This window comes from Barbatula barbatula (genome assembly GCF_947034865.1).
Source record: "Barbatula barbatula genome assembly, chromosome: 7".
Lineage (NCBI taxonomy): Eukaryota > Metazoa > Chordata > Actinopteri > Cypriniformes > Nemacheilidae > Barbatula > Barbatula barbatula.
This window is the reverse complement of record NC_136770.1, coordinates 4,441,006-4,455,044: the sequence shown is the minus strand read 5'-3', so window position 1 is coordinate 4,455,044 and position 14,039 is coordinate 4,441,006. Positions and strand designations below refer to the sequence as shown.

Genomic DNA, 14,039 nt, shown 5'->3' with positions numbered 1-14,039 from the left:
TCAGTGATGTTTGACGACTCTTCTTCTAAACATATCTTTTAATAAGTCATTTTATTTTATTGCATTAATTGTATATTTAGAATTTATATTATTTGTTTTAGTAAATTATTGGATTACATATTTTGGTATATATGTATAAAATATATAGGATCTTTAAATATGTGATATTTAGGTACTTTTCTTATAATATGTCTTAAATAAAGAAAAGGTTAGAAATGAATGTATAAGTAGTGTGACAATTGCTTTAAAATATGTATTGTATAATTTGTTACCATATTTAAATCGACATGTACTCAAATATTTATTCTATTACTTTAGAACAGGTTTGTAAATACGATTTTTAATATATTCATCGCATTCATATCTTTATAAATATTAAAACACAATATCTCTGATCATGTTAAATGCTTTCATTCTATTTAAGGTTTAAATGAGCACAACAAATGAATCAATAAAAACGATTACAAAATTCATACGCATTAAACAGCCACGAATTTTACAAACCCGTCAGCGCAGCACGCATGCGCGCTGAATCCACAGGTGTGGACGCCTCCCTCTCTCGGCAGGCCAAACACGAGATGAGACGAGGGCAGAAAGAGGGAGAGGCGAAGACGAGAAAGGAGTCAATCGCGCTCGTCTCGCGAGAATAGGCGAGGCTGCCGGACGAGATGTCAGGGACTCAGGTGTAAGAGCGCTCCTCATCCGCACACAGCGCAGCCAAACAGAGACAGACGCACTACAGGCATCTCCGCTTTACCATCAAGCAGCCGGCGACTCCAGCATCCGCCTGACTGCTCGAAGACAGGGAACAAGAGCACAGGAAACCGGATCGTTGTATTTTTGTTTTTGTTTTGTATTTTTCAAGCCTTTCGTGCACTTTATCCGGGCGGGATCACTCGCAAAGATGATGTCCATGAACAGCAAACAGCATCATTTCGCCATGCATCCCACCTTACCTGAGCACAAGTACACAACTCTGCACTCGAGCTCGGAGGCGATCAGGAGAGCCTGTCTGCAAACTCCACAGGTAAACGAGCAGCAAACTTCTGTCGTTCTCGCCCGGTTTCTCCTCCGCGCGCCAGGTGCGCGTAATAATAAGGAGCGCTGCGAGGCACACACTGCCTTAATGTTTTTTTTTATGTAATTCACGGCAATCATCCGCACGTCTGTGATCTTTTCTGAAGGCATGCTCGCTGAAGGCTTAGACTTCGCCAGTTTTTTGTATAAATGTTTATGACTGGAAGCTTCTAAAAAAGGATTTTCTGTGTGTTATGTGTTGACACTATTCCCCAGCTGATATATCTGCTTTCTTTTTCCTCTCGCTCTCTCTCTCTCTCTTTCCCCGACTGCAGCTACAGAGCAACATCTTCGCCAGTTTGGACGAGACGCTCCTGGCCCGCGCCGAGGCTCTGGCGGCCGTGGACATCGCCGTGTCCCAGAGCAAGAGTCACCCGTTCAAGCCCGACGCCACGTACCACACGATGAACACCGTGCCATGCTCGTCCTCCTCCACCGTGCCACTCGCCCACCACCACCACCATCATCATCACCACCACCACCAGAACCTCGAGCCGCCCGACCTCATGGACCATATCAGCTCTCCGTCGCTGGCCCTGATGCCCAGCGCGCACGAAGGAGCCGGCGGAGGCGGCGGTGGGGGCGGCGGAGGAGGTCTGATTTCCTCTTCGGCCCACACGCACTCTCACATGCACGGGTTGACCCACCTGTCTCACCAGGCTGCTATGAACATGAACTCGCCGCTCACCCACCACGGCCTCTTACCGGGCCACCACGGCGGTGCGCATCAGGGCGCACCGGGACTCTGTAACAACGGACTTTCCTCCATAAATGACTCGGACACTGACCCGAGGGAGCTGGAGGCGTTCGCGGAGCGCTTCAAACAGAGGAGGATCAAACTCGGTGTGACTCAGGCGGACGTGGGGGGCGCGCTGGCGAACCTCAAGATCCCGGGCGTGGGCTCGCTGAGCCAAAGTACCATTTGTCGGTTCGAGTCTCTAACTCTGTCTCACAACAACATGATCGCGCTCAAACCGATCCTTCAGGCGTGGCTGGAGGAGGCCGAGGGCGCGCAGCGAGAAAAAATGAGCAAACCCGACATTTTCAACGGGAGCGAGAAGAAGCGCAAGCGGACCTCCATAGCGGCTCCGGAGAAACGATCTCTGGAGGCTTATTTTGCTGTTCAGCCTCGACCGTCTTCGGAGAAAATCGCGGCTATAGCTGAAAAATTGGACCTCAAAAAGAACGTGGTGCGAGTATGGTTTTGCAACCAAAGACAAAAGCAAAAGAGGTTGAAATTTTCTGCAGCCCACTGATGGACTACTTATAAAAGACTGAGTTGGACTGACTTTTTTGGGACCAAGGAACATCGCTTTGGCTCTGCTGGTTTTCACATCCGTGTGCTCACGACAAATATGATTATTACCGTTTTATTTCAGAACTCACGTGCTCTCTTTCTTTTCACTGTACTAGTGAATGTAAAGTATGCAAATAACAGGTAATCCGGATGAACTACATTTCATATGTTCAATGCTTTTTATCGGTCACGATAAAATTCCATTGTTAAATCGAGCTTTATTTTAGCCAGATTTTTTCAACAATGACGTTTATTTAAAATGATGAAAATAGACATTTATGGATTACCTCATAGTGTAATACTATACTAATTTATTTATGATTTATGAATTTATTTATTTTCAGCATATTTGTGTATGTATTCATGCGTAATAGGGAACTGCTCTATTTTTGATTATTAAATGTGTTAAACGCAGACCCAGTGGATCACAGTCTTACTGATAATGTTATCGTTCAGTGTTTCAAATGTTTGCTCGGAAAAATACGGAATGGAAAAGCAGAAAGGAAACGAAAGTATTCGAAAGTCCCTTTTAATTGATGAGTGCGACATAAAGGTGGCAGCCACCGCTCGTATTTGTTGAAAATCGGGATTCTTCCTCCGGCGTTGACTTTTCCTTTGGAAATGTTAGTGGCGGATTTTAGTTCAATCGCATGATTAAGATAATTATACTTACAAAGAAATTGTCCTACAATATGAGTTTGTTGGTTTGTATACTTTGGTTTGCAGTGCAAACATTCTATGCATCGAAAGAAAAAAATACTAAGCACTACATAGAGTATCTACTGGTAGACCTTTGTGGATGGTGTAAGTCACTGTTTAATGCCTGTGTTCACATAAAGACACAACGTTGTTTGTCGTGTTAATGTTCGGGGGAAAAGAAGCTGTGTAAGTAATGATTTTATTTTGTGCACAAGTATGTTTACAAACAGCGGCCACGTGCGCATCACGAGACGTCTCACTCTTGTCATACCTGTGCACCTGTCCAACAGTCTGCTGTCTTACCATCTGAACATCCAAACTTTTCTCCATTCTGTAAGCCAAATCCAGCTGCAGGGGCTCAAGTCCCGGCAAATCTTCTAAATAAACGATGGAAAATCCAAGTCAATGCTGTCATTGGGGTGTTTCGGATGAAAATCTCATTTAACAGCATGGATAGACAGACCTTCAATTAAGAAGGCCAATTAAACACATATTTAGCCACTGTATCCAAACAGTTGTAATATAGTTAAAGGTCACGGAAAAAAAGTACATTTTATATTGAAATTTTATAACTTTCCTTTTATGTTATTTTGTTAAATAGTACTCAATGCACAATACAATTCGTTATATGTACAGTAGTTTCCCATTACATGCAAAAAAGTTCGGTGCCAAAATTAAAAGGCCAGACTGAAATGAAATACCCTTCTCCCAAAAGACTACTATGGGGTCACGAGTAAATTTAATGGCGCAAAATCTAAGCCTCCCTTGTTTTCTGAGAGAGAAATTGACATCATAAACTTTGTTCCCGGAGATCCATAAACCTTTTCTTTTCCTTTCTTTTTCTTACAAACGCAAACGTTTGATATGCAGTCATTACTAGAGAAACAGAAAGCAAACATTATTTATACATTATTTCCCATCATTTTAAGTTCTGCAATCCAGACTATACAGACTGGTCTTTCGCCATCACAATTCCCTTTTTGTTCTGCTTTCTAAAAATATCTGTATTTGGTTTCACGCAATATATATCAAACGTCTGTATTATCCGGCTTATTTACTAACTGCATAAAAATAATAACAATAATAATGAACACATTTCCATCACTGTCGCGCCATTTTCTGCCTTATGAGCATTCATTTTAAATACCCTTACTACGGTTTATTAAATAATTCATGCTCTGTGGTTTGGAAAATTAATAAACGAAATACAACAAGACACTAATTAAAAACCTCAGTAATTGTTATCGGCGCCTAATGGGATCTTAGTGTGTCAAACAAATGGTATTTTGGCCATGTACGTGTCTGCTAAATGAGGTAACATAAGACTTACATTACAACTCCACCAAATGTACTTCTGCCATTCAAAATCCCTCGTAATTCGAAAAGCATCACACCAGCCCCAGAACCACACGAGAGGACCAAACTCACAATAAACATTTAATGAAGGTTGAGACCAGGCCGTCTCCAAAACAACAGCAATAAAGAAGTCGCTTAATAGGACCTCACGCTAAAGAAAGGTGTTAAATTTGTCGAATACGTTTGTTTATTCATAAAAACAACTACTCTGCAAGTCTTTCGCGGTGTAAAATTGAGGAGAAAATATAGAAGGAAGGGGTGGGAGCTTTACATTTTGCTGCCTTTAAAAAGATATGTTATATGTAGGTGATGCAATATTAATCGCGCTTTGCTGATATAAAATGCAATATTTTCAGACAGCTATCGGGCTTTTTCAGGGAAGCGCTTGATGAAAGCAGGTCGCAGCTGCAGTGCTACTGGAAAAAGACACATTTATTGTTTCTGTTTGGCTTTTGGCAACGAAGAGAGGAACGCGGTTGCGTGAGTATATGGACATTTTCTTCACAGTACAAATGAATGATATCATTTGACTGGCACTTGCTTTTTTTAATTCAATCGTCAAAATTCGACGCTCTCTTAAATTCGACAGCTTTCTAAGCAAGTGCAAATTGTATTTTTCGTTTCCATCTGTAGTTTAGAAGTGATATCGAGCGACTTTGTGCTATACAACACGGCACTCACCAACGTTAGCTACATTAAAAATATGGTTTTAAAATGTTTTCGTGTGCTTTATTTTCTAACAGCGGCAACCAAAATATTTGTCTTTTTGTTATTTTACTGTAATTAGATTTTCTTTGACTTGGTGACTTTTGGTGATTTAAGTATTCAACAAAACAAAGATACTGTATGTTTTGTAAATTACTCCAAAATAGCTAAATAATCTATTGTGATAACATCAAAATTACTGGCTATATTAAAATGACCTATATCATTTTACTGCATCAATACGAATTCGTAAGTCAGATCAACTATAAATTACGAATAACTGCCCGTTTTCCCCTTTACACAGCGCGATGCATAAAGCTGTTGTCATTATCATTTAGTTATAAAAATGATTATTCCACTAAATGTGCATTCTCTCTTATGCTTTGCCAAATCCTCTTTTTATATTCATACAAAACTTAGCAATAAACTACATTTTGGCTGCATTTTCCGAAAAGCGAGGACGCGCGCGCACCGTATTTCAGCACCACGAACAGCTCCCTCGCAGATTGAAGAATAATGCATTATTGAGAGTCTATATCAAACAGCTCTAGGGTGCTGCTGTCTTTCTGCCTGCTCTAAAGCCTCTAATATGTTAATGGCCGGAGGGGATGCCGCAGGTACAGATCCCAGCTGCTTCATGAGCCATATGTCAGCCGGTTTGCCTCGTGGATCTATTAATCAAGAGATGCTTCATCAACACAACTCAACAGCATCCCACCCTCAAAGTTCAGCAAACAACAAAAAACAACAGGCAGCCCGTTTCAAGCAAAACACAAACGGATTTGAAAGAGAAAAGGCGAACGATGGGGAACAGTTAAAGATGTGAGATGTCAACAGACGTTTCTGATGCTCTTTACGCAGCAAATGCACGAATAAACAGAAAAATCTGTCTTTCTGCTCCAATTACGAACATCCTTGTTGTGATCACGTGCGGTTTTATAGGAGGAAAAAAGTTTAAAATAAAACTATTCCAGATGAATTACGCGAAGCGATCTTTATACGAATATGTTTTTTACATGAAAAATGAACTCCAGGTGAACTCACAGCCGAGCATTGGCCTTTTTGGATTTGTGTGTCATAAATTTGAGTTATTTAAATCCAACGTATTTAAATACGATTAATTTTTTTCGTAAATATTGCTGTTATTCACACGTTGCCCCAGTGATTGCATAACGAGTTATTGCAATATTATTGTACAATACTGTTATTTTATTATTATATATTTTTCTATAATTAATAGATCTATAGATATATTTAGTAATTATATAAGCATGCAATTTCTTGTAGGCTACTTAAAGATCGAATTAATAAAAAGTGTATTATTATTATGAAGGTATTTTAATGGGCGTAATTAGTCATTTGGCCACCAGCATCCAACGACTTGTGGTTAATGGGAAACACGCGCAGCACACGCACAGCCAGGGCAAATTCACAGCTCTTTATTGGTTATAACAATGTCAATGAAGGATGGCCCGTGGACGGAAATGTCAAACAGGGGGTTGGAGAGCGAATCCTCGGGATCTGTGTTCATTTCCAACTTGTATTTATTCAGTGATCTTCCAGCGTCAAGAGGTGCCAGGCTGTTGACACAACGGCATATTTCAATCACATGGGGTTCAGAGTCAGACCAAAAACCTATTTGTTTAATAAATCCGTCATTTAAGTAGAAAAATATTTGATAAGCAAGGTTGACCCCTCCCCGCTTCCCAACCCAGAGCCTTCACCGCTGTGGCAGCAAGGAACAAAATAGAGGTTAAAGTATTTATGCAGATCAAAACATGCTCTGCTCTCTGCATTTATCTGTGCATCAAATGCTGCTCTATCACAGACACCTTGACTCCAAAAGCAAATGCATCCTTCAAGAACAAACTGGCAGAAATTAAAGAGCCAGCAAGCTCTTTCTGCCAAACAATATCCTGCTCTGGGTTTTTTAGCTGTGAGAATTGTGAGGTATTCTGAGTCTCTCATTGGATCATTAGAGGAACTGTCAGTCTGTTTCTTTATGAAGGGCCGTATAAATGTCAAGTGCATTCTCTCATCCTGTCTCTTTAACGCTCTCGTGGCCCCGGGCCCTGCACTTTTTGACCTTCTATTGAACACACTCGCCCCTCATCATTATCCTCATTTTGCCTCCGGAGTTCATCGTTTGTTCCCGAGATCCCTCTTCACCACAGCGTGGAGATATTTACAAACCAGCTCTGGCTGACACTATTTACGAATGGGCCCTTAAAATGGAGTTTTGTTGCCCAAAGAATCCATGTAAAAGTTTCTCTTTTGGTATGACAAGATCGTTTACTGTAAATAAATAAGAGTTATGGCTTTCACATTTCACGTAATGCTTCAAGGCGTTGCAGTAAACAGCCTTCAGAGAAAACACATAAACAAACAGAATGGTTTCATCTCAATGATTTCTCATTGACAGCGATGAGATTAAATGGAGACTTTTACTTCTCCTTTTAGATTTTTATCCTGCAAAAACGTCAAGATTGCATATTTTAACTCTTTCAAGACCAAAATTACCAATGAAATGATCCAGGTAGTAACTCATTTTAATAATAAATTACAAATCTTAGCGCTACTCTCGTAACGTGAACTTTTGACCCATTTGTGTCTGTATTTATTTCTCCTGTCGAATTTTAGGTGAAACATCTAAGTGTCCTTAATAATAAGAGAACAGCATCTTAATGAACAATGCAAATACAATTAAAAGATATGACTTTAGATTCTAATATCAATGCATCAAAAATAAACCAGCCACCATCGGCCATTGAGTGACAGCGAACATCTCCGCTAAGGCCCTCCACAGATCTTTACATGGGAAAAATAGGAAGCTGATCATTTATCCCAATGAATGGCTTATCGATCACATATGTCTGCACGTAGAGGTAAAGATAGCTCTAATGCGATACATTATGCATGAAACACATCCCAAACAAGATCTGACAGCATGGGCCAACACTGTGTCACTATAAACTCATCCAGTCGTCACATTTCAATCTGGATAATCGTGATCTAGCGACGGACGCTTGGATACATTCATCAGCTAGAGTCTATAGTCGAAGTTGCAAACTTTGTGTGCGTTCTAACGGGTTTAAAGGCCGTGTGTATCGCAGACTGTGTGTGTGTGTATAGATAATGAGAGAACCGTCCTGGGCCACCCCTGTGCTCACCACCACACCATCAAATATTCATCAGTGTTGATTAAACAAGACACCGGCCCCAGATCTAGTGGCACTAGAATGCCAAACCATATGCAAAAAGGACGAATGAAACTGGATGGAGTGTCCTGCAGTCTGAGGTCATCGGCAGCGCCCGGACGTGACGTCACAAATTTTGCAGACGCGACTTCAGACACGGAGATGATGATGGGAGAGAGGAACAAATGATTCCTTAAAGGAAGATGGTTATAAACCATCTGAAGTCATGTGTTAGACCATAATTTAAGATTTTTTCATTAATATTAAAATCTAATGAGAAACAAAAATCGGGAGTCAACGGCATTGACGGCTGTGTAGGTAAATGCCACTGATATGAAATAAAACACACTGTGTCTTAAAGGGACACATATTTTGAGAAATATGGGGAACAATTTTTGCGTTACACAGAAAAAATAAATTCCTACCGGTTTGATGGTGAATAAATTATTGATTGACATCAATTTCAGATGATGCTCTATTATAACATTGTATATGTTCATGACAATAATTATGACGTCACATTCATTATGTACTAAGTGGGCAAGTGGATCGGGCAGATGAACTTGACAGGACAGGAATCGTGAAATAGATGGGTGGAGAAAATAAATTGAAGGAAGAAGAGAGGAGAGAAGAGGAGAAGAGAGGTCGGTCACTCCCGAGCACATTAAATATTTCATGAGATGTGTGGTTCAGCAGAGACAGGAAAGAGCGTGGTCAGAGAGGTTAGCCCAACTCATTTACAGCACCGGGACAGAGAGAGAGAGATGATTTAGATGTGTGTTTGGAGTATTGTCACTGAGTTGTTTGCTCTTACATTACAAAAAAATATTTAAAGGTACAGTTCTCCCATAACAATTTTTTATCTGTCATCAGATCTGTGTGAATTTCTTTGTTCAGATGAACACAGAGAAAGATATTTGGAAGAATGCTTGCAAACAAACATTTTTTGGCCACCATTGACTACCACAATAGAAAAAATAACATTGGTGGTCAAAGTGTCCCCAAAACTGTTTGCTTTCCTACATTCTTCAAAATATATTATTTTGTGTTTAACAGAACAAATACATTTTTCCTACTATGGCATTCTTTGTAATATAAATATATATATATATATATATATATATATATATATATATATATATATAAAATATCTAAACAGAATTTTCATTTTTGGATGAACCGTTCCTTTAAGCAATCATCTGAAATCATAGCCAACAGAAAACCTTTCACATATGAATAACTGTTCTTATAAGGGCAAGAGATGTGATCAAATTAGCTCGAGTATTAATTTAAAGCGTATATTGTGCCTTTAGCCATGTAAGCAATCACCTAGCAACGCCCTAGCAACCAAAAAAGGACCACTCAAATTACTCTAGCAATACCATGGTAACCACACATAGATTAGAATCTGAATATAAAAGCTTTACTTATATTTTCTTATAAAAATGCAAAAGTCTAGTTTGAATCAGTGATTTGAACTCTGTGACATCACTCATCAGTTTGTGCATAAATTCATATTCCGTGCATGAATTATTAAATGATATTTTAAATATTTGGTTGGTTATTAAAGAAGAACGCTATGAATAATTGACGACGTCGCCAATGCCCGGGACTGAATAACACTGTTTGTTTTTGATCTGTGACAGTTTGTGTGTCAACGCAATTATACTGAATTGACCTACGAAAATGTTGCCATACTGTAACTGCAATTAATTCATATTCAAAATAAAAACAGAATTAATGTACAACTGTTTCCTTCCTCAATGGACACTGCTTATTGTGTGTCTGTAATGTATTATTTATAATATTTAGGCTATAATAAACATCTTTCCTGTGTCTGATTATGAAAGAAATTCACTAGTTTCGCTTCAAAATCTGTAAAAGTGTGCTCATATTCTGCAGCCAGACTGAAATATCATCGATTAGATCCAGTTACACACTTCTTAGGTGCGGAGACACACAAGCATGCACACACGCACACGCTCTTGATATACACAGATAAATTCCTTTGAACCAATTCAAAGTTAAACACAAATTAGTTGTGATAAACCCCTCAGAGTGAACGTGTGAATACAATTTGGGGGTAAATATAGCATCATTTCGCTTGGAGTCCTCCGTTCCACTCAGGCAGAACTGAACCAGAGCAGTTGCAACACCCTGAAACACACACTGTAGTTCATTCCCAGTCATTTTCCTCTCGTCTTATCAGCCCGTCATCCTGACAGACCATCATTGATTAGCATGTCGGTTCTGTGTCTGGCTGAGACGGCTGCAGGTCATCAGGAGTGAGTTCTGTCTCTAACCAGAGCCCACCAGGGAAACCTTGAGCCCCCTGATGTTTGAGAGTGACAGGTGAGGCCGTAGCCCCACCGAGCTGGATTTGCTCTGACACTCCCCTATTGCTGGCCGACCTGATCAAGCTGTCAGGGTGAGGGCAGGAAATGAAGGTGAATGAGAGGTCAGATCGAAAGGAACAACATCATCATTGCTCTGTCTGACTCAACTACCCAAATCTCTGACACATGCTTGAAGAGATTCGTTAAACACATGGAAATTTCCTAAACTGAGATAGGTTAAAGGAATAGTTTACCAAAAAATGAACATTTTGTCATTATTTAAGCATTCTCATATTATTCCAAACATGTATACATTTCTTTGTTTTGCTTAACACAAAGAAAGATATTTGGAAGAATGTTAGCAATTTTTAGTTCTGGGACATACCATAGTAGGAAATATGATAATAATAGTCAAAGTTTGCTTTCAGAAATTCTTCGAAATATATTCTTTTGTGTTCAACAGAACAAAAACAAGTTTTCTCTATAGTAGTAAATGACGTCTCTGAGCTGAAAAATGCCAACATTCTATCTTTATTTGTGTTTAGCAGTACAAATAAATGCATAAAGTAAATGACGACAATATTCTTTTATTGCGTGACCTATCCCTTTAAATACAACATATTTTTGTCACGTTTTCTCATGTTGTAAAAGTGTTTAAAGTAGCGCAACTGCAGTATAATCTAAATGTTATTGAGGGTCAAAATGAAACATGCATGTTAGGATCACATTTTATTTATTATTATTTGAGCTCTGTATAGTTGAATAAATGTTACTTTTGAACTGGGACAAATGTTTGAACTTGTTATGCATTACAGACATAATTCCGGGTGGAGATTATTCTTTATAAATAGTGCTTTACACCACCTCTCTATGGTATCAAGCTACCAGGATCACATTTATAGCTGGTCAAGACATTAACTGAAAGATTGGAAACACAATAAGAAATATGGTAAAATATATTTGTTCAAAAAGCCACACACAAATGGTGCTCTCTATTCCAGATTTTCTGAAGCCAGGAACAGAAGTCATCATTCAAAGAAACTTTTCTCATTCACACCTTTGCTCGGTTTAAGAAAGACGCATTAAGATGCTTGTATCATGCTTGCCATTAATGATATTAGAGGGTTAGACACAATAGACGATTATTGGTAAATAACTTTCAGAACTTTCTATGTTTTGAATCCAAAATATGACTTGGTTTCAGAAGTCTTTATAGTGCACACTAATGTGAATCATATTAAAATGTATGATTATTTAAAAAAAAGCAATGCTGAAGCCCCTAAATATAACCTTACTAAAGCAAATCATACGAATTCATATGAACTAGCCATCTCGTAAAACAGTTTTGAATTGCCCGTGAGATTGTTCTGGCAAGTCTATAGATATGAATGAGGATGGAATCAGAAAAAGGATTGTCTTTGGTCATCAGATCACAAATATCAACGAGCATATTCCTTACAATTTTTGGGTTCAATGAAGGATGTTTGAGCACCACTTAAAACTCGTTCACCTTACTGTCATCATCCTCTCTCTGCTCTCTGTCCATTATCCAGAGCTCAAACAGAGAAACCACTATTGATGTACGTCTTGATCGTTCTGATTGAGTGCGGTGCTGCATCATCTGTCTAAATTTACACAAGCTCCCCGTATCACCGCCCCCGACACCCCCACCTCTAGAGGACAGAACCCACACCGCTCAACGTCAAAACCGACCCCATCCGACATCATACACTTTTACCCCACTTATTGACCATTAAATGACTATAGAGGGAGAAGGTGGGGGGGGGGGGTGAGGAATGTCACTGAATTATTTAGAGTGAAAACACAGAGAAAATCAATGGGGACAAAATCTGATATTAACTGCAAATTAAACAAAGACGGCTTCAGAGTCCCTGGTATGATTGCGGGACTCCATCTGGGTGTGTGTGGGGGTCACTAGTGTGTATCAGGTGGTCCTCAATAGCTAATAATAGGATACACTTTTTTAAATATAGAAACATAAAATTGTATTAGAACCAATTAAAAAAATACCTGATAAACAGGTGTTTTGCATCCCATCTGTTACTATATTGTGCAATTTTGCATGCCTGGAATCTCATATTGTCCAATCAGCATCCAGCACATAAACTATCCGCTTTATAATGAGTAATAAATAATTGAGCATGGCACGGTTGGGTCATCAGATGCTGCGATGTAATTGACCAATAAAATCTGTGCAGTGATGGTCAATTAACCAGTCAAACAGTATGACTCAGCATAAAATGGAAACTTTATTACCTCTCGATTAATACAAATGTGCTCACGGTCTCTCCATCTCCCCGCGCTCTCAGTTTATCATCAGGTAATGAGTATTTTCATTAACTCCGGCCAGAGATGAGACTTGATCCTTTCATTTTCCCACCACGAGTTCTTAATACAGCGTTGTCTCCGTAATTAATATGATTTATGCATGGCTAGCCTAATGAACTGTGATGTGGGATTTCTCTCTCTCTTGCTCTCTTTCTCCAATTCAATTTCTCTTTCCATAACTATGCTATCTTTAACATTGATCATCTAGCAGACAACTAAGAAAAACTCTGGTGCACTGCTCCAAAACGACTTACTTAGACAGTATGGTATCCTCCACCTCGGGGGTTCGCTGTGTTTTCAATACATTTTGGGACTCAGATCTTGTACAAATGAGATGATCTATGAATTGCCATTAGATTGTGTTTGTCTGTTTTAGTATAAGGGGTTTAAATTAGGGTTGGGGCTTCATTTTTTGTTAACAACCATATCTATGCGGTCCTACCGAAACCGTGTATATCCACATCGTTTGAGTTTTGAAAATATGAAACCAATAAAAGGTGCTAAAAAGTGCTTTTTTAAAGTATTTATTTATTTAACCATTTTCTTTGCTTTTCGACACGCAAGGTTTCAGAAGGACAGCAACTAAATGTTAGATAATACATTTAGACTTTCAGTGTAATGTTGTTGACTGCAAAAGGTCACCAGAATGCCTTCAAATCTGTGTAACCCAGAGAGGAAGTTCAACTTCACAGCCCCAGCCATCAAACAGTCATCATCAGAAAAGGATCATAAATTCAGAGCAGTAGGCTAGTATGCATTTTTTCTGTAGGTTGACTTGGATGATTTGTTCAGTGCAAAACAAGTAAAGCGCACTAGCAAATTATACTGTCAATTTTTTGATTTTTCATGGGAATTTGAAATGCCGGAACAGAGAACACTCGTTTGTATTACTGTCACTTATATTTTGTGCAGCTCCAGGCACACTCTCCAAGTATGATCGGAGGAAAGTGATTCTGCTCCCCTGATATCAATAACATAATCCATTTCTCCCTTCCTACAAACCAAATGTCTCACGCTTTTGAG

At 39.2% G+C, this 14,039-nt stretch overlaps 1 protein-coding gene across 1 annotated transcript; it reads left to right on the top strand.

Annotated features, from left to right (window-relative positions):
- Positions 1 to 613: 613 nt before the first annotated feature.
- On the top strand, positions 614 to 3,472 carry pou4f1 (POU class 4 homeobox 1). Its single transcript, XM_079460272.1, has 2 exons — positions 614 to 1,027; positions 1,353 to 3,472. Exons 1-2 carry the CDS (start codon positions 905 to 907, stop codon positions 2,331 to 2,333), a joined length of 1,104 nt encoding a protein of 367 aa, XP_079316398.1. The 5' UTR covers positions 614 to 904; the 3' UTR covers positions 2,334 to 3,472.
- The last annotated feature ends 10,567 nt before the right edge of the window (positions 3,473 to 14,039 follow it).